The 19,052-nt window shown below is 54.3% G+C and overlaps 6 protein-coding genes across 6 annotated transcripts; 3 read left to right on the top strand and 3 right to left on the bottom strand.

The window, feature by feature from the left end:
- Positions 1-3,204: 3,204 nt before the first annotated feature.
- Positions 3,205-5,838, top strand: M406DRAFT_46690 (uncharacterized protein; the record flags this gene model as incomplete). Its single annotated transcript, XM_040924309.1, has 2 exons — positions 3,205-5,344; positions 5,513-5,838. The coding sequence occupies 2 exons, from the start codon at positions 3,205-3,207 to the stop codon at positions 5,836-5,838; spliced, it is 2,466 nt and encodes an 821-aa protein (XP_040773222.1).
- Positions 5,839-6,238: 400 nt separating this feature from the next.
- M406DRAFT_293880 (mitochondrial processing peptidase subunit beta) lies at positions 6,239-8,352 on the bottom strand. Its single transcript, XM_040919105.1, has 4 exons — positions 7,957-8,352; positions 7,790-7,867; positions 7,049-7,734; positions 6,239-6,941 (listed from the first exon to the last, which is right to left on the bottom strand). Exons 1-4 carry the CDS (start codon positions 8,224-8,226, stop codon positions 6,551-6,553), a joined length of 1,425 nt encoding a protein of 474 aa, XP_040773221.1. The 5' UTR covers positions 8,227-8,352; the 3' UTR covers positions 6,239-6,550.
- Positions 8,353-9,175: 823 nt separating this feature from the next.
- Positions 9,176-12,068, top strand: M406DRAFT_263413 (family 36 glycoside hydrolase; the record flags this gene model as incomplete). The annotated part of the gene is made up of 4 exons (XM_040917589.1): positions 9,176-9,738; positions 9,888-10,300; positions 10,377-10,546; positions 10,611-12,068. 4 exons carry the CDS (start codon positions 9,176-9,178, stop codon positions 12,066-12,068), a joined length of 2,604 nt encoding a protein of 867 aa, XP_040773220.1.
- Positions 12,069-12,284: 216 nt separating this feature from the next.
- Positions 12,285-13,701, bottom strand: M406DRAFT_341496 (NAD(P)-binding protein; the record flags this gene model as incomplete). The annotated part of the gene is made up of 5 exons (XM_040921672.1): positions 12,285-12,532; positions 12,621-13,074; positions 13,186-13,310; positions 13,395-13,586; positions 13,665-13,701. The coding sequence occupies 5 exons, from the start codon at positions 13,699-13,701 to the stop codon at positions 12,285-12,287; spliced, it is 1,056 nt and encodes a 351-aa protein (XP_040773219.1).
- Positions 13,702-14,497: 796 nt separating this feature from the next.
- On the bottom strand, positions 14,498-15,730 carry M406DRAFT_352659 (uncharacterized protein; the record flags this gene model as incomplete). The annotated part of the gene is made up of 2 exons (XM_040922706.1): positions 14,498-15,105; positions 15,157-15,730. The coding sequence occupies 2 exons, from the start codon at positions 15,728-15,730 to the stop codon at positions 14,576-14,578; spliced, it is 1,104 nt and encodes a 367-aa protein (XP_040773218.1). The 3' UTR covers positions 14,498-14,575.
- A 1,495-nt stretch (positions 15,731-17,225) lies between these two features.
- Positions 17,226-17,794, top strand: M406DRAFT_264650 (uncharacterized protein; the record flags this gene model as incomplete). The annotated part of the gene is made up of 2 exons (XM_040917675.1): positions 17,226-17,397; positions 17,511-17,794. The coding sequence occupies 2 exons, from the start codon at positions 17,226-17,228 to the stop codon at positions 17,792-17,794; spliced, it is 456 nt and encodes a 151-aa protein (XP_040773217.1).
- Positions 17,795-19,052: the final 1,258 nt, after the last annotated feature.

Genomic DNA, 19,052 nt, shown 5'->3' with positions numbered 1-19,052 from the left:
CGTGCTGTGTGTCGTGCAGCGTGTACAGGCAGAGAGAGCAGTGGCAGTATGGGTACGGTGCGGTACAGGGCAGCGTCTACAGCAGGGCCGGATCAGGGCGTGTGCAATGGAGTGCCAGAATGGGGCACTGGAGGCTGAAGAGCGGGCGTCTGCAATTTCGCTTCCCAAGGTCGCGCCGCCAGCGTATTCTCCTCACCCCCCCCCAACTGATCGAAGGACCCCCCCTGTAAGGCCCTTGGGAGGTCCATGGTCCTGGGCTGCCCAATGAGGATTGGCGCTTCTACATTTAGTGGGGCCGCTAATGAACTCCTTCAGATTGGGTTATTTCAGGTTCGATGATACTCTACCCTGGCCCGAGGGGCTTCTGGTGCTGTGCCATAGGACCATAGTGCGATAAGTAGCTTCTAAGGATGTGGATTGGTTTTCTCCTTCAGCGCTGTTGATCCCTCGATCCACTGGTCTGACCGATCCGTATTCGGGACAAATTTCACATGAGAAAAGAATGAAGTCAAAACGAACTAGAATAGGGAAGAAGAAACCTTGGAAAAGGCAACGCAGAAAAGAAATAGGAGAGGACAGGCAAGAAGAGATTGAGCGAATCAAGTATGCCGGGTCAAGAGACGAGATCTGACAATGACAAGGGAGCCACGCCACAAAACCACAGACCCAAAAAGATATGATATAATATCATCAGCACAGTAACGGTACCCAGCAAAGGAGATTTGACAGAGTCCCTGCGCGATGGGGAAGGAAAAAGAGAGAAAGAGAGGAGTGGAAAAGGTACAGCGCCCAGGCGTGAAGGAACAGCTCGGATGGGTGTTGGGAAATGACGACGGCCCAGTGCTACCACGATATTTCCGCGCACAAGCTGTTAGTCCCTGTCAACAAAAGTATTGTCCGCTTCATCGACAGACCACGCTATACCAGATCGCTGATTAGCTTCGAGAGTGATTTAATTCCTGTCCTGGGAAAGGAAAGCCGGCCATTCTTTCTGTGAGATGATGTCCTCACCCCCTTCCTCTCTTTCTTCTTCTTCCTCTTCCTTGGAACGGGACGCGACCCAAGGACGAGGTCAGGATCGGTCATCTCTTTTATGTAGATTCTAAAACAACAGAATTCACCGTGGTATGGTTGACTCATTTGAATGTTCTACAGACATAAACACAAGCCTGGAGGACAGAGAGAAAGGGGCAGGAGTGGTACCGTAGCACGATGGCGGTAGATGGCAATCAGCAGACAGGCGGCTTGTCAGCTTCGTCAGAGAGAGAGAGAGAGAGAGCCCGGGACGGCGTATGCACGATTCCACACACGAGGTTCCACGCACAGCGGAGACGACGGCACAGCCGGGGAGAGAGAGAGAGAGACACACACACACACACACACACACACACACACACACACACACCAAGGCTTGGAGCTACACAACCGTGATCTGCTCTTCTTCTTGTTCTCTTCCTCTTCTACCTCGTCCTCTTCCAGTGGGACCTAGTACATACTACCGTGGTATAGTAACGTAGGTTTCATTGGGTGCCCTCCCTGGTAGTCTCGAGAGGAGGTGTGTGGGAAAAGTGGATGAGGGAGGGAAAAGAGGGAGAGGAGGCTCTGCAGCCACTCCCACCCCAGGCTGACCAGTTGCCTCGTCCCTCTTTTTTGGGTCCAGGCAGGGGAGGGAGGTCCTGGTTCTGAGCTCTTAACTAGGTAATGCCGTCAGACGATGCAGCCACTCGCGTGAATTCCAACCAGGATTCCGGTACACATCCTGACAAGCTGCCCCAAGCCCGCGTGCAACGACTTGGGTGGCAGGGTGGATGGGACATGGCCGTCCCGTTCCCGCAGCAGACACACACCAACAAGTATGGATGGGTGGGATTGATTGGCCCTGTTGGCGCCCGGGAAAAGAGTGGCAATCCGGGCAACACCCCCCGATCCATCTCTCGTTCACACGCATGGGCGGGAACAGCCCCAGGTGGTCGATCAATGGAGCCCTCCTTGCACATATCCTCGCCAGTTCCCCCAAGTGTGTGTTCAGATGTGTGTTCCCAAGTTCTCAACCAGGATGAGGACATACTCGAGTAATCGCTGTGTGACTGCGACATGGACAAGTGACAGTGGCGGTCGAACCAAATAGGGCAGCCTAGGCAGGGTGTCCCAACCGGTGTGTATGTGCCCACGAGTCAAGACAGCTCTCGCCCTGCCAACGGGGAACAAGGCCACATCAGGAATATAACGCCCGTCTCTTCTCTTCTCCGTCCATCTACTTGTTCTGTCTGTCTGTTTGCTGTACTGTGGCATCTCAAACTTTGGTCTCTCATGGAGACAAACAGAAACAAGACACACAGGAAAATAGGAGACAAGGTTGTTTCAAGCTTGAACTTTCTCTGTCCTGATCTTTTGCTTATTCCTGACGGCCACAGCCTAACTTAGGTGTGCCAGAGGAGGTATGATGAGCAGGGCCCTGGGATTACGAATGAATGTCTCTCAAATCAGGAGAAACAAGAAAGAAATCAAAGCAAAATAAGCAAAACTTCACTCTGAAACTTTGCTGGGGATATGTTCTATCCGTCGTGCGTTGAACCTCGGAAGACTCTTTTTACTTTCTTCCTTGTAACCAAAAGATTACAAGACATAAAGACACCCTGGTCTTCCCCGGACTTTGCATACCCGAGGTGAGGCGAAGCGTTTTCTGGGGAAAGGCCACGGCCACTATAGCGCTGCCCTATAGTGGTATTTTAGCATGTATGGTAGGTAGCTTTCAGAAGGGAAGGAAGGCGGGAGAGAGGGGTGGGGGTGGTTGGTTTGGTTAGCTAGTGGGATGAATCACATGCCAGAAACCTCGTCAACTCTAGAACCTCTACCGGATAATGATGGTTCGTGACTTCGGAAATTCTTCATTGCCGTCGACAACACAACAAGTCGTCCTTTCTCGAGCTCGAGATTCCAATTCCCTCATCAGCTTCATGGTTGGATACATCACCCAACACAGTTACACCTGAGAGCTTGTGCCATACCAGTACATCGTCCCCAAATTACGCACTCGGTCCGGCCTCCTTCGGCTGTGACCCGATCCTCGTCGCGACACTGTGACCACCGAGGCTCGTGAACGGATCCTGTCGCAAGGTGCTCCAACTCCTCCAACCCCCTCCGATGGCACGATAGCGCTCGCTGTTTTCTGTTGTTTTGACTCGCTTCCTGCGCCCCGTACCAATGGCCACGCAGTCAACACTGCGGCATTCCGCCGCCGAGGCGGCCATCCTCGGGTTCGTCGACAAATATACCACCCTGCTCCGCACGCGCCTGCGCCAGACATCGCGCACGACGAGGCTCCTCGCAACTCTCGCGCTCCTGTCGTCCATCGTGCTCGGCGCTGAGGGCTCGCGCAGGCGATGGAGGAGGCGGCGTTTCGAGAGGGAGCAGGGCGTCAAGCTGGTGCGCACCAACTCGTGGGTGCACAACAAGGACGGCTCGCGCACCATCTACGTGCCCTACAGAGACGGCACCTCCAAGGTCATCATCAACACCACCAAGCCCTTGACCTTTGAGGCCCACCGCCGCCTGTTCCTGAATCCGCCCAGGGTGTCTGGCCTCGCCGACGGCACGGTTCCCGGTGCCCAGACGAAGCCAGGTTTGAACCTGGCCTTCCTGCACCAGTTCCTGAGCCTGATGAGCATCATGCTCCCCAGGTGGACCAGCAAGGAGGCAGGGCTTCTGGTGAGCCACGGCGTGTTCCTCATGCTGCGGACGTACCTGTCCCTCGTGGTCGCGCGGCTGGACGGCGAGATTGTGCGCGACCTCGTCGCTGGCAACGGCAGGCTGTTTCTCTGGGGCATCGTGAAGTGGTGCGGCCTGGGCGGCTTTGCCTCGTATGTGAACGCCATGATCAAGTTCCTCGAGTCCAAGGTGTCCATCGCCTTCCGCACCAGGCTCACCCGGTACATCCACGACCTGTACCTGAACGACAACCTCAACTACTACAAGCTCTCCAACCTGGACGGCGGCGTGGGCCAGGGCGCCGACCAGTACATCACCCAAGACCTGACCCTCTTCTGCGCCTCGGCGGCCAACCTCTACTCGTCCCTAGGCAAGCCGTTCGTGGACATCTGCGTCTTCAACTACCAGCTCTACCGGTCCCTCGGGCCCCTCGCCCTGACCGGTCTCCTGAGCAACTACTTCTTCACAGCCTCCATCCTGCGCCGGCTCTCCCCTCCATTCGGCAAGCTCAAGGCGGTCGAGGGCGCCAAGGAAGGGGACTTCCGCTCTCTGCACGCGAGGCTGATAGCCAATGCCGAGGAGGTGGCCTTCTACGGCGGCGCCGACATGGAGAAGCACTTTTTGAACCGCGAGTTCCGGTCGCTCAAGACCTGGATGGAGGGCATCTACATGCTCAAGATCCGCTACAACATCCTCGAGGACTTCATCCTCAAGTACAGCTGGTCCGCCTACGGCTACCTGCTGGCGTCCCTGCCCGTCTTCCTGCCCGCCTGGGGCGGCCTGGGCGGCGCCTCGGAGCTGCTGGAGCCGTCCGAGAAGGGCGGCCGCGAGCGCTCGCGCATGGGCAACTTCATCACCAACAAGCGCCTGATGCTCTCGCTCGCCGACGCGGGCGGGCGCATGATGTACAGCATCAAGGACCTGTCCGAGCTGGCGGGCTACACCTCGCGCGTCTACACCCTCATCGCCACCCTGCACCGCGTTCACGCCGGCGCCTACCCGGCCCGCGCCTCGGGCGGCGAGCTGTACGCCCTGTCCGACGTGCAGGGTACCATTCAGCGCGGGTTCGACGGCGTGCGCCTCGAGCATGTGCCCGTCGTCGCGCCCGCGCTGTGGCCCCAGGGCGGCGACGAGCTCGTGGACTCGCTCAGCCTCATTGTCCGCCGCGGCGAGCACCTGCTCATCTCGGGCTCCAACGGCGTCGGCAAGAGCGCCGTCGCCCGCATCCTGGCCGGCCTGTGGCCCGTCTACCGCGGCCTGGTGTCCCGCCCCAAGGCCAACGGCGAGGACGGCATCATGTTCCTCCCCCAGCGGCCCTACCTCAGCGTCGGCACGCTGCGCGACCAGGTCATCTACCCAGACGGCGAGGCCGACATGCGCGCCAAGCGGAGGAACGAGTACGAGCTCAAGAACATCCTCGAGGCCGCGCGCCTCGGCTACCTGCCCGACCGCGAGGGCGGCTGGGACACCAAGAAGGAGTGGAAGGACGTGCTGAGCGGCGGCGAGAAGCAGCGCATGGCCATCGCGCGCCTGCTGTATCATGAGCCGCAGTACGCCTTTATCGACGAGGGCACGAGCGCCGTCAGTTCTGATGTGGAGGGCTTGCTTTATGAGACATGCAAGGAGAAGGGAATAAGTAAGTTTTTTAAGTTTTTTTTTTTTTTTTTTTTTTTTTTTTTTTTTTTTTTTTTTGGAGATTTGTTTTTGCCTGCCCTGTCTGTTGATGAATACACCAAGATAGTAGTGGTTGAAGCACAACGTTTTCTCTCTGGCTAACCACGCAAACCAAAAAAAAACAAAACAGCACTCATCACCATCTCCACCCGCGCCTCTCTTAAGAAATACCACACCTTCAACCTCGTGCTCGGCCTGGGCGAGGCCGGCGACCAGTGGGAGTTTGAGAGAATCGGCACGGAGCGCGAGAAGATGCACGTCGAGAGAGAGCTGCAGGAGCTGCGCGAGAGGCTGGCCAAGGTCGAGGAGTGGAAGAGGCGGCGGGATGAGATTGAGAAGGAGCTGGCGCAGGTCTGGGTGGAAGGGGGGGAAGGGTTGCCTCCGCCTGCGTATACAGAGGCGGAGGAAAAGGGGGGTGAGGTAAAGGGGGGAGGGGAGGTGGCTCAGGAGGCATAAGGTGTGTGTGTGTCTGTGTGTCTGGTGGTGTTGGTGTTGTTGGAATATGTCTAGCGGAGGCTGTATGTATATTTTGCCATGTAATTTCAGAGACCGAGTTGTTTCATCTCTTCGTATGTGTGCTTTCCCTCTGTACTATTGTACAATGCATACAGGAGATATCACGCAGTCAGCTCCCACAGGGGAAACCATCTCGTCTTCCTCTTCACCTTCCCACTTGAGGGGCATTTTTGTGGACATGAATGGTCATGACATGAGAGTATATGTTCCATTGCCCTTTGTAACCTCCTCTTCCTCTCTTTCAGGCTACTACATCCCATCATCCTTCTCCTCCTCCTCCAAACCAGTCATAGATGAATAAATACAAGCCATATCTTGAACCTTGCAATTGTTTTGGTTTGGACAAAGAGAATAGAGGATCTTGCTTATTTTTTCTTCTTCTTCTTCTTCTTCTTCTTCTTCGGCGGTCTCCTTTTCGTTCTTTGGTACGAAGACCAAACCCCTTCGATTCTATGTCTACCCCCTCCATACTACAGTACAACCCGACCCGTAGTCTTTCACAAAGATATTATACAAGCAACGTGACCAGCTTCCTCCCTTCGTTCTCCCACCCCCGGCCTGCTACTTCTCGCCCGCTCTCTCGCTCTCTTTCATTTATCATGCTTGCTTGCCTGTTCTGCCAACCGGCTTCCGATTCTCTGTTTCTGTTGTTTCAAGAGAACATCCTGCTCATGCTGCCCCTGATTCTCTGGTAGTCAAACAAATCCTCGATGCTGCCGACGGCGGAGATGGCGATATCCTGGTCCCAGATCTTCTTCTGCGCAAAGGCCATGACATCCTCGGCGGTCACGGCATCGATGATCCGCTCGATCTCGCCGGGGCTCGTCCGTCGGCCGGTGGTGACGATCTGGCGGCCAATGTCCTCGGCCAGGGCAGTAGTGCCATCCAGAGACAGGAGGATGGAGGCCTTGAGCTGAGCCTTGGCACGCTCGGTCTCGGCCTCAGTCACGGACTGGCACAGGCGGGTCCACTCCCGGAGGGCGAAGTGGACGAGGTCGTCGATACGCTCCTTCTTGTCGGTGACGAGGTAGATGCCCCAGAGACTGTCACACACACACACACACACAACCACACGAGTCAGCAATTTTCTTTTTCTTTTGGTCTTGAGTTGTGTATAATGCTAAAAGCGGAGAGATGGGAAGGGGCTTACCCGGTATCGCTGTAGCTGGTGGAGAAGCTCATGAAGCTGTTGGCCAGGTCGTTCTTGTGGACAAAACCGCTCAGCTTGCTTCCCTGGTGAGAAGCGTTGCCCATGGCCTTGTCGTAGTTTCCAACGATCGCCTGGGCGACCAGAGCAGTGAAGTAGTCATCGTCGTTCCAGCTGACACCCTCGACAGCAATGGCAATGTTGGCAGTGGGGATGGTGTCGTCACGTATCCGGACGTCAGAGCCAATGAAATCGGGCTTCTTCTTGGACTGCAGGTAGGCGTGGGTCTCGGGGGACTTGGAGGGCAGCTTGGTAAAGTACTTGTCGGCCATCTCGACAAGCTTCTCGTGGGGGATGCCACCAGCACCAACGAGGACCATGCGGTCGGCAGTGTAGTTGTGCTTGATGTAGTTGGAGAGCTCGGTCCTGGTGATGTCGCGGATGTTCTCCTTGGGGCCCAGGATGGTGCGGCCGAGAGGCTGGTGCTGGAAGGCGGTGGCGTGCAGGTGGTCAAAGACGACCTCCTCAATCTGCTTCTCGACCTCCTCCGACTCACGCAGGATCACATCACGCTCGCGCTCAATGGCAGCCTCCTCGAGCTTGGAGTTCTGGAGGATATCGGCGAGGATGTCGACGCATTGTGGCACGTCCTCGTTGAGGGCCTTGGCGAAGTAGACGGTGTTCTCGCGCTGCGCTGCTGTCAGAGACTACTACATGAAGGTATCGTATGATGTGACGACATACCGAGGTGTAGGCGTTGAGGTGGGCGCCCATGTTCTCAATCTCGAGCTCGAGCTGCTGTTGTGTCCGGTTGGAGGTACCCTTTTTTTTGTCAAACAAGCAAAAAATCAGCAAGCAGTCCTTCCTTCACATTCTTTCAGACGCGCCCAGCAGGCTCAATTGATCCATACCTTGAAGGCCAGGTGCTCGAGGAAGTGCGCAGTGCCATTGTTCTCCGCTGTCTCGGCTCGCGAGCCCGCATCGATCCACATGCCCACGGTAGAGGTCTGGGCGTACGGTGAATGTTGGGTAGCGACGGTGAGGCCATTCTTGAGTGTGGTCGTCTGGGTCCTGATGGGCGCAGAGACGGGGGTCGCAAAGGTGCGCCTCAATGGGGCTGAAGGGTATGCCCTCCGGGTGAGGCCCTTGGAAAGGTTGAGAGCGAGTCTCCGGGATGCCATCTTGGAGGGGAGTCGATGGGGATCAGGTGAAAAGGTTCAGGTCGAGTTCTTTGTCCTTGACCTGGCTGCGGTCGGGGAACACCTGGAGACCGGGCTTGATGGTGGTGGTGGGAGGGGAGGGTTGGTTGGGTGAGTGTGGAGGTCGGGAATTGAGGCGTTTAATCGTCGTCAAGAAAATCGAACTCGACGTTTACTCTTCCGGCAAGCCGCGCCCACTTGAGCTTGGTCTGGTTGGCTGGTTGCTGGCCACACTTGTCGGCTGAGCTCCTCCAAAATCTGCCACAGCAAGAAATGGGTCGCCTCTGGCCTGAGGCAGAGCCTGACCCCTGCCCCGATTACACCCGAATCATGAAGCTGTTGATTGGTCGTGGCGGCCGTATGCTTAGTCAGGTTTGCCAGCTTAGACCTTACGGTAGGGGATACGGGAGTACCTGAAGAACGGAGAGCGATTAGGTAATATGAGGTTCAGCGATGTGAGTGGCTACGGGTTGCACGCTCTGTGGCACTATGTACATGTAGTACTTGGATGGGATAGGCAAGCTAGCACAATTGAACCCCTCTCTCTCTTGACGGAAGACTGCCCGCAGTGCCGTTGTAGCCTGCAGGAGGAGGCAAGTACTACATACTAAGATCGTAGTAGGTCACACTGCTGCTCTCTTACCTAACATTGAACACGATGTCATGAGGAGACGTGCTGCATCCAAACAGCTGCAGGATAGCCTGCATGGTTCATGTTCTTACAAAAGTCTGATTCTCCTCCCTCTTTCTCGACCTGGCAAGAGGGACAATCAACACTCCTCTGCTCCCCATTCTGTTCTTCCTTCTTCTTCATAGTTCGAATAAGATCCCACTATTCAGACTTTCATCCTCCATCATGACTGCCCCTGAGGAAGATTATGACGAGTCCATCTACCACATCCCAAAACAGAGGAAGCGCATCATCAAGGACATGGGGGCTTCTCTCTCAGTTTACCCGCCTCTGGGTCAGGTAACACAGGTGCAAAAGGAAGATGTCCAGGTCACAGCTCTCCTCGAGGTCCCCTCGGACCAGGCCAAGCAGCCCTGGGAGGTGGCTGTGTGGCACGCAGCCGGTGACGATGTCTGGGTAGAGACCGCATTGTCCCCAACTGACAAGACGCCATCCACCTTGCAGAGCATCGACGACTCTGTGGCCCGTCTCTGGTTCGAGGGCAAGATTTCCGTGCAGCCACGACTGAACTTCACAGTCAAATTTCGACACGGGTCGGACCAGCCCTGGAAATGGATTCGGGATGAACAGGGCGTGGCTGATGGAACTATCATCGTCACCAGCGACTTGACAGTCGGTGCCCTGCCGGATGACTTTACTAGCATTCTCAAGGGCTACGATGGCAGGATCAACGTCGAGTCCCGCTCGTCTCAGTGTCCAGGGACACGCCTCTGGGAGTTGACGGCCACTGCAGATGCTGCGAAAGGCGAGGACTCTACATTCACGGATGTGAACCTGGGTCTGCCTTGGGGAGGCTTTCTCGGGTAAGCTTGCCTTCCACTTCAGATGTCATCTAGACTCTCTGACCTCCATTCTCGCGTTCTTTGTCAAACGGTTGGGCAACGCTATGTCTAAACCTGCATCAGTCGCTGTTCTACAAGGGTCTGGAAGGTCTTGGCTGACATTTCTCCAGGTGGTTCTCTCTGATTCGCATCTGGGCCCCTTGGATTGCACCGAGACATGGCAAAACCCACTTCTCGCTGGACAAGGAGGCTGTTCTCTCTGCATTCATCAACTCGAAAGGTCAACATCTTGTTCTTCTCGCTATCAGTGGTGTCAATGACGTGATGGCGACCTTTCGCAGTGACGACTCTGGCAATGTGCAGCTCCACCTGAGAAACGACAGTGAGAGTTCAGAGCCTGGTGCTGTGCTGGCTGCCGTCGGCCATAGCTTCGAGAGCGCAAATGCGGCCGTCATGTATCAAGCTCGCGCGTTGGTACTCTCGAGCAAGAAGTCGACGGGCGAATTCGACGAGGAAATCAAGGCTCTCCGGGAAGGCGTGAAGCCGGAGTGGATGGAGAATTGGTATGACGGCTTGGGCTTTTGTGAGTATCGATCCCATCGCCTCGGTCTCGGCTAAGGGCATCTGGCCATCATGTAACACTACTGACACGGCAAAAGGCACATGGAATGCTCTTGGCCAGAGGCTCACAGATGAGAAAGTTCTCACCGCTGTTGACGAGCTGGCTAAACACAACATCAAAGTCACCAGTCTGATTATCGATGACAACTGGCAAAATATTGACTACCGGGGTGAGGGTCAGTTTCAGTACGGGTGGAACGATTTTGAGGTATACGGATCTCCCTTCTCCCAGGCAGCGTTTGCAGAAAATATCACTGACGAGGAATTCCCAGGCTGAACCGAAAGCTTTTCCAAATGGCCTCAAGGACGTCGTTACAAAGATTAGGGATCGACACCCCCACATTCAACATGTTGCTGTGTGGCATGCTCTGTTGGGATATTGGGCAGGATTGTCTCCCGATGGCAGTCTGGCCAAGAAGTATAAGACCGAAGTGGTGGTGCGAGAGGACCAGAATCGCCGTTGGCTTCCATTGGGTGGCAAGATGACCGTTGTGGCAAAGGAGGACGTGCAGAAATTCTACGACGACTTCTACCGCTTCCTGTCGTCGTGTGGCATCGACGGGGTGAAGACGGATGCCCAATTCATGACAGACACTTGGGTATCCGCCAAAGCACGACGGGAGCTCATCACAGAGTACCTGGACGCTTGGACGATCTCATCACTTCGTCATTTCAGCATCAAGGCCATCAGCTGTATGTCGCAAACCCCGACTATCCTCTTCTACTCGCAGCTGCCGCGCAATAGGCCCACCATCCTGTGCAGGAACTCGGACGACTTCTTCCCAGAGGTCCCCTCGTCGCATCCCTGGCACATCTGGGCCAATGCTCACAACAGCCTGTTTACACAGCACCTGAACATCTTGCCCGACTGGGACATGTTCCAGACCGTTCATGACTACTCGGGCTTTCACGCGGCTGCCCGTTGCGTCAGCGGAGGACCCATCTACATCACGGATGCCCCTGGATCTCATAATATGGATCTCATCAACCAGATGACCGGCATCACGACCCGTGGAAAGACAGTCATCTTCCGGCCGAGCGTCTTGGGCCGCAGCATTGACCAGTATGTTGACTATCATGACGAAGCGCTGCTCAAGATCGGCTGCTATAACGGGAGAGCTGTGACAGGAACACCCATCATGGGCGTCTTTAATGTCTCTGCCCGCGCGTTGACAGATATCATCCCGCTCGGACGCTTCTCGGGTATCCTGGACTCCCTGCACTACATAATCCGCGCGCACAACACAGGGTTAATCACCCCGCCGGTCCGGATAGATAGCCCTGGCTCCAAGTTCACTGTCTCGCTCGACGTGCGAGGCTACGAGATCTTCACGGCCTACCCGCTCTCTCCTTTCGACAGCGAGAGCCTTGGTCGCGTATTCGTTGCCAACCTAGGCCTGCTGGGGAAGATGACGGGCGCGGCTGCCATTGTCAGCAATGAATTTGATTGGCTGGAGAACGGAAAGGTCCTCGTCGACACGAGCATCAAGGCCTTGGGCGTTCTTGGAATCTACATCTCGAAACTACCCCAGCTGAGCATCGACGGTGACTTCATGGCGACTATCCAGGGGCAAGTCATCCCTCCGCACACAGTCTCTGTGAGCAAGGTCTCGAAGGAAGTCTTGGAGATTGATATCGAGAAGGCCTGGAATGAGATGGGGCTCAAGTCAGGCTGGGGCAACGAGGTTGAGGTCAAGGTGTACTTCAGCATTGACAAAGAGACATCGTAACCAGACCTTGGTTGTCTGGATGATGATATGAGGGTAGGCTCAGCTCCAAGTCCTTCCCGCTAGTAATGGACATCGACATGCTCCCAATCGGTCACAAAAGGCCATGTGCTCATTCGGGTTGTTCTACCGTTTCTACCACTGCTACTAGACATTATTACTCCGCCAATCCTGAAATATCTCTTGGTGTGAAACAATCACCCTACCGGTAGAATCAAATCAAGCAGCCTGCGGCTCGATGCCCAGCTTCTTGGCCTCGACCGATATGGCCTCGGCGATGGAGTCCTTCAGGTGCTCCCGGGTCGGCTTCCAGCCAAGGTGCTTCCGCGCCCTGCTTGCAAAGCTCTTGGAGTTCAGGGCCCAGGTCGCGGCGACAAAGCCGACCTGGTCGTTCAAGAACTCAATGGTGGTGGTCTCGACCTTGGGCTCGGCCATGAAGCCCTGCTTGACAAGCTCGTCGGCGACCCCTGATCTCTGCACGTCAGCAAATTTTGCTACCATATATGTAATATAGAAAAAAGCTCCCCAAAAGAAGGGAAAAGAAGGACGACTCACACTTGGCCACATCCCCCCACTTATGCACGCCCGCCTCAGCAAAGTAATACGCCTGCTCGCCAAACACCTCGGCATCCCCCGCGGTGGCGGGATCCTGCGCCGCCTCGACAAGCCTCACAAACAGATCCGCCAGGTCATGCACGTGCACATGGTCCCACTCCGTCAGCCCGGTGCCCACTACAGGCACGAGGCCGTTCTGCAGCGCGAACTTGATCAGGTCCGGCACCTGGATCGACCGCGTGTTGCCCGTGCCCCTGCCCGTGCCGTAGATGGTGGGCGGGCAGACGATGGCGGTGCGGATGGCGGGCGAGCTGTTGGCGGCCTGGACGGCCTTGTCGATGGTGCGGTGAAAGGCTTCGTCGGAGAGGTTGAGGATCTTTTGGATGTCGGCTAGGTCGTCGTATTTCTCGTCTGGGTAGGGGGGTTGGCCGTAGCGGTTCTCGGCGATGTCGCGCTGTGAGGAGTGGTGAGGCGGTGTTAGTCCTTGGAAGGAAAGAGAGGAAGGGGGAAGAAAGAAAGACAAAAAAAAAAAAAAAAAAGAGATGGTGAGAGAGGTTTGGCATACAAAGAGCAGCTCGCCTGTGCCGCTGGTGTGAAGCCAATAGCCAGGCTTCTCGGCCGTGTGGCCTGCCTCAAGGCCCTTGGTGATGGCTTGGACCGAAGGGGCATCGTCTGCTGAATTGGCCGTGTCTGTCAGTGCGGATGGTTAGTTTTCTTTTCTTCTTCAGAGCCAGTTGATTTACACAGGTCTAGGTGACCACGCAGAAAACTTACGAATCACAATATCCGCCTCTGAGGCCGCCTTCTCAATGACAGCCGAGTCATCCAAACTCCCGTAGACGATCTTGGCCTCGGGATATTTGGACTTGACCAGCTTCGCCCGCTCTTCGCTGCGGACGAGGTAGGTGTAGTCGTAGTCGGGATGTTTCTGCTGGAGAGCGTGAGCGATATCGCCGCCGACGTAGCCTTTTGATGCAACAGGTTTACGGTCAGTATATGTTACATGTTACTATTATAATGATTTTATTGTGATACAGAAGAAACTATTGTCGAGTTTCTGAGAGAAGGGGGTGGGGTTCATCTCACCAGTAACGCCAGTTCTGTTCTTGCGTTAGTGAAGTGGTGGTAGGGAGGAGGGGATGTTTTGACTTACAGGAAGATCTTGGTAGGCATGTTGGATAGATGGGGTGTGAAAATGTATTGTATTCTTGTCCGTGTGAGTTCTCGAATTGGTGAGTTATAGAGGTTCGTTGTTTTCACTAAGAATTAATGAAGATGCAATGCTCAAGACAAAATCAAATTACCGAATCTCATCATTATATACACAATATATATACTTCATCAAAATATATGATGCCATACAATTCGACCGAATCGGTGTCCGGCCCAAGGCAAGATACAACGACTTACTAAGTTAGCTTAGGAATCAGAAGTATCCTTTTGCGAAGTAGTAAGCACCGTCACATCATCGGCCTGGTTTGTGGTAGCGGCAAGACAGTTTAACCGCCATGGAGGATTCATAAGCACTATTACAGTCGCAGCGAATAGCAGCCACACACTACCCAGCGCCCTAATGCTGGGACCGGGGGGGAGAGAAACACGAACATGACATGCTGCATCAATGATCTATCTACATTCAAGAAGGCCAATTGCTATGGTCTAGTCGGACAGTCACATTAGTGAGCGCATCCACAAGTGATGAGTGATCTTGCTGAGATGGGAAGGTGAAGGGAAGTGAAGGTAAAGAGAGGATGATTGATGTTGTTGGCTCATCCTCAGGCGATTGTTCCAAATCTTTCCAGAAGATACGATCTACCGGCATGGTCATGCACAAACCCCCCCCCCCCCCGACTTCTTCAATCGTCTGTGTCAGTATTGCGGATGATGGACTAGAGTCTATTATTTCTACACAATGTAGCACTTGAGGACACCTGCTGGCGACCGAACTGCCCGGCCTAGAGATCCTCCGGCCGCCGAAATGACCCGTACCATGTGCCGTTCTCAAAATGATCTAATATCTTGTCTTCCACTCCACGCATCTCGTCTTTGACAAAATCCTCCATCTCGATCTTCATGCCCGCTGCGCGGTCGTCGACGACATCTTCCAGGTCATTTCTACTCACCGCTTCGGCCATGGCTTCATCAATCCGCTCTGTTACCTCGTCTCTAAGCTGGTCGATCTGCTCGGCCACGTGGGACATGATGCGAGCCTCCGTCTTCTCGAGCTCTGCGCAGACTACTTTGCGCACATCCTCTACCATGTCTTCTCTGAAGACATCACGGATCAGGTCTCGCATCTGTCCACGGAGCTGCTCACTTCTCTGCTGCGCCAACGCGGCCTTCTCGTCTGCGCCCGCCTCCGCCCCTGGCTCTGGAGTCGGGCTTTCCAGCCGACGTTTCTTAGAAGGGATGGGAGAATGACCCTGTCTTGAGCCTTCTGATGATGGCTTCGACGGCCCGGCAACCTCGTCGTAAGACGGAAGAGCTGGCTCGCCGTCATCACGTGTGAATGCATCCAAGTCTTCAATGAACATACCACCTCCGCTTCGCCCGCCGTACATGCGGCTGAGGCTAGCATGCGGGGCGCTCGAGGTCAACAATCCAACAGATGCGGCACTGGACAAGGCCTGCAGCTGTGCTGTAGAGACATCGCCCTGGGGAATGTGGACGGCTATAGTTGTCTGCGCCGCAAGAAATTGTATGTGGCCCAACACAGAGGCATCCACGTGGCCGGCTTGTGGACGACATTGTGTAGGCCCAACGATCGACGCGGGCCTGCGCAAGGAGAACCGCAAGCAGACAGTGCCTGGAGCAGAGCTCCCACACAGCCTGGCAAGATCGGCGTTCTTGCTGGTCGCCCGATCGAGTGACAGAGAGTCGACCTGATCGGGATCGATAAAGATATATACGAGTAGATTGTCTTCAGGAGCGAGCGGGAGACGCAGCTTGAAGAAGGCGGCCTTTGACGCAGTGTCGAAGTAGAGGTAGAGATGGCAAGATATGTACGTCACGACGCGGGGCGATTCCTCGGTCGTAGGACCCTCCACCACGACCCGGGTGGCACGGAGGTCAACAGCATTGCGCGGTGAGGTCGAGGATGCAGAAACCATGGCGTCGGGGTCCCTAGTGATAATTCCTGGGGGTGGTGCTGCTGCTGCTGCTGCTGCTGCTGCTGCATAGGCTAGCTCTGCTGGTGGTGATGCACACGTCTACAACAGGTCAGCGGAAAACTTCCTTCCCCAGGGCAGAGCAAGAACGACAAGGGCTGGAACGGAGATGGAGAAAAAGCTGTCCCCTGCGTGAGAATTGACACACAGAATGCCCACCCACCCAGGCTTTGATAATGTAGCAAGAGGAGCAGCCTTGACTCCCAGACTATGAACAGCACTGAAGTGCAGACAGCCGAACTTCGCCAGCGAAGCGTGATGGCGATGACGACGTCGACGACGACGAGGAGAATTCCTGCCTCCTCGCTGCTCTAGAGCCCAATCACCAGTGCTGCAAGAGGCGCGGGTTTCCACAAGGCGAGGTGGTCGAAGAAAACAACCACCTGACCCCCACCACCCAGAATCGGAGGCTCTCGACAAGGAGAGCGACGGACCTGTAGCTTGGTCAAAGATGGGTGTGGCTAACCGGATCGCCCTGGCAGCGTACTGCGGGGGTGCAGTGCAGTATTTCGGTGTTGTGGCTAAAAGCAGCGAGGAGGTCGAGGAGGAGAAAAGGAGCGAGATGCGACAGATCGCATGAGGATGTGAGTGAGTGTGAGAGAGAGAGAGAGAGAAGAATGGGGTGTGGCTCGAGGACGGGGGGCCAGCAGGAAAGCATGACGGGATGAGGTGGTGAGTGAGGTCTGACAAACGAACTCGTTGGCCTTGGGTGCCAGACCCAATTATGTACAATGTAGTAAAGCCCCTGGGTGGTGCACGGACCTGCTGAAGTGAATGATCACTCAAAGTGAATGATCCTGGACCCCGCCCTAACATGACTCCACTCCAATCTACAGCACATTTGTTAGTATCTGTTAGGCGCTGTGCATGGCCACTATTGCACCCTTCACTGCTGCTATTCAACGGCCCAGCCCACCTTTTAACGCTTGGTTTAGCCTATCCTGCCTTTTGGCACCAGTGACGGCAACTGTCAGAAAGGATTACTGTAGCACAAACATGCTCGGCTCTCTTCTCCAATCATTCCACGACTGAGGACAATGATGGAGAAATTTCTAGCCATATATGATGTGTATTATGTTGATTAGTGAAAGAACAGCTAGATCCATCTCGGACTTTCCGGTTCCCCTCACGAACTAAATACTCAGATGGTGGCATTGTGGCTGGAACTCAACAACACTGCTTCAACATCCCTGGGCGCTTCCCCGCGTACACCACGACCGGTACTGTAGACGGCATGAGGACCTCGGTGCCTGGTCATGAGGTATTATGTCCCCTGATCAAGTAGTACCTTGCTTCATATATAAAAAGCCTCGGCCATGAATCCAGCAAGGAGGCCCTGTTCTGCTGGTCAAGCACACTCGGATGATGCCAGGCTTGACCATCACACATCATGACTTCACGTACTCTCTCCCACTTGGCGTTGTTGTCGTCAGCTATCATGCCCAGCACATTCGCCCAGAATGCAACAACACCTAGTGCCCCTGGCCTCACGTTCCTGTACTCGCTGAACTGCACCCTCGGTACGACGATAGACATCGGCTATGGCCCCAAGGGACATCGCGTGGCCATACCCATCACGGGAGGCTATTTCAATGGCCCGAGGATGTCGGGTATGTAGATTCATATATGCGAGAGAGAGAGAGAGAGAGAGAGAGAGAGAGAGAGAGAGAGATTTAGCGGCCTCTGGAAGCATGGTTGCTTATTCTCCCTCTTACTTCTCCAGGGAATATATCGGATCTGGGCGCAGACTGGGGCACCACAGACAACAAGACCGGTGTCTTCTCGGCTGACACAAGATACAACTTGGTCACCAACGACGGGGCCAACATCTACGTCCAGACGTCCGGGCCGCAGCAACCAGACGGGCATTTGCACCTCCGCCAGATCTTCGAGACTGGTCACCCTGATTACTACTGGCTGAACAATATAGTGTCAGTCGGCATCTTAACTGCTAGGGATGGCTGGGTGAGCATTGATGGGTGGCAGCTTGAGAGCCCTATAGCGTAGGGTGTTGCGAGGGGGACGGGGGAGAAAGAAAGAAGAAAGAAACAGGAATGCACTGGGTAACTTGATAGAGTTCCAAGTGGCTTTGCTTGACGGAGTCATAGCTCGAACACGCGTAGAATGAATGTGATCTTGAGATGCCGCATCGAAAGGTTGTCAAATTGTATTCGCTCTGCATATGCGGCCTGCGAACAAAATCCCATATGCGCAGGTAGATGTCGATGCGCAGGTAGATGTCGAATCCGTTTTCCTCGTGGTCTATTTCTTCATTGTTCACTTTTCTTATCCTAACAGCATGGTCTTACATGTGAGATGTAATTACACCTTGATGCGGCCTTGTCACTTCAAATATTCCATAAAGAATCTTGTCAAGTCGACGGGCAATTTCAATGCAACTGATCCCGAATATAAAACGCCAGTGATTACTGCATAAAATCACTTGCTTCCAACATATGGACAGTGAATCGAAACAAAGGATCGTGGACTGGAAGTCGTATCGTCATTGTTTGAAACCTCTCACGAAGCAGAGTCTTCGTACCCTGGGAGAGTTCATCGTTTTGTCCGGACCAAACCCATTACGCAAAAGAGAATATCATGATAATCTTAGTGAGGTTGTACGATGAGGTTTCTCTTCATGAACAGGACAAGGACTTTTGATTTCGATCTGTGTCCACCCCTTTTAATATCAATGGAAAGGGCGGTCTTCGAAACAAATTAATACGGGCTTATAAGTATGAGCACTTATACGTCACTTTCAGCGTATCTGCAATTGCTGGGGTTCCCCCTTTTTTGCTTTTTTTTTTTCTTCTTTTTTTTTTCTCTTGGAGGGGGGTGGGGAGTGAATATTAAAGTAATAATGACAGTCAAAGGAAATGTAATGTTGAGATCCTGGGTGATGGTTATCAGTTTAGATGGATACTTAGACCAGATGCGTGGCCAAAACCTGACGATGTGAACTGTGCTACTTATTCGGCCTCAGGTTTAGCCTATCCAAAACTGAAGTACTAAGCCCAAGGGAAACAAGTGGTTTTCAAGAACAGGGGAAAGTTTACTGTATGTAGGAGAGGCTGAAATTAAAAACTCGTGCGCATGGGTCCCAAGAATTGTTTGCTAAAACTTTAACCTCACTCATCGACGAAACATCCAACTGATAAGCAATGCCCGGCTCTTTTCCAGCATTGTCTCCACGTCAGTGCGTCATACATTTTGCCGCTCTCCAGCCTGGGGAGATAATGATTCCATGGACCATCACGCTTGCCTG

Source organism: Cryphonectria parasitica, assembly GCF_011745365.1.
Source record: "Cryphonectria parasitica EP155 unplaced genomic scaffold M406scaffold_7, whole genome shotgun sequence".
Classification (NCBI taxonomy): Eukaryota; Fungi; Ascomycota; class Sordariomycetes; order Diaporthales; family Cryphonectriaceae; genus Cryphonectria; species Cryphonectria parasitica.
The sequence above is the reverse complement of the archived record's forward strand: the minus strand, read 5'-3'. Positions and strand labels throughout refer to the sequence as shown.

Coding starts and splice junctions, on each gene's coding strand:
- M406DRAFT_293880 (XM_040919105.1), bottom strand. CDS start 8,226: ATGGCATCCCGGAGACTCGCTCTCAACCTTTCCAAGGGCCTCACCCGG. Junction 7,868..7,956: donor TCGAGCACCTGGCCTTCAAG/GTATGGATCAAT, acceptor GACAAAAAAAAG/GGTACCTCCAACCGGACACA. Junction 6,942..7,048: donor ACCAGCTACAGCGATACCGG/GTAAGCCCCTTC, acceptor TGTGTGTGACAG/TCTCTGGGGCATCTACCTCG.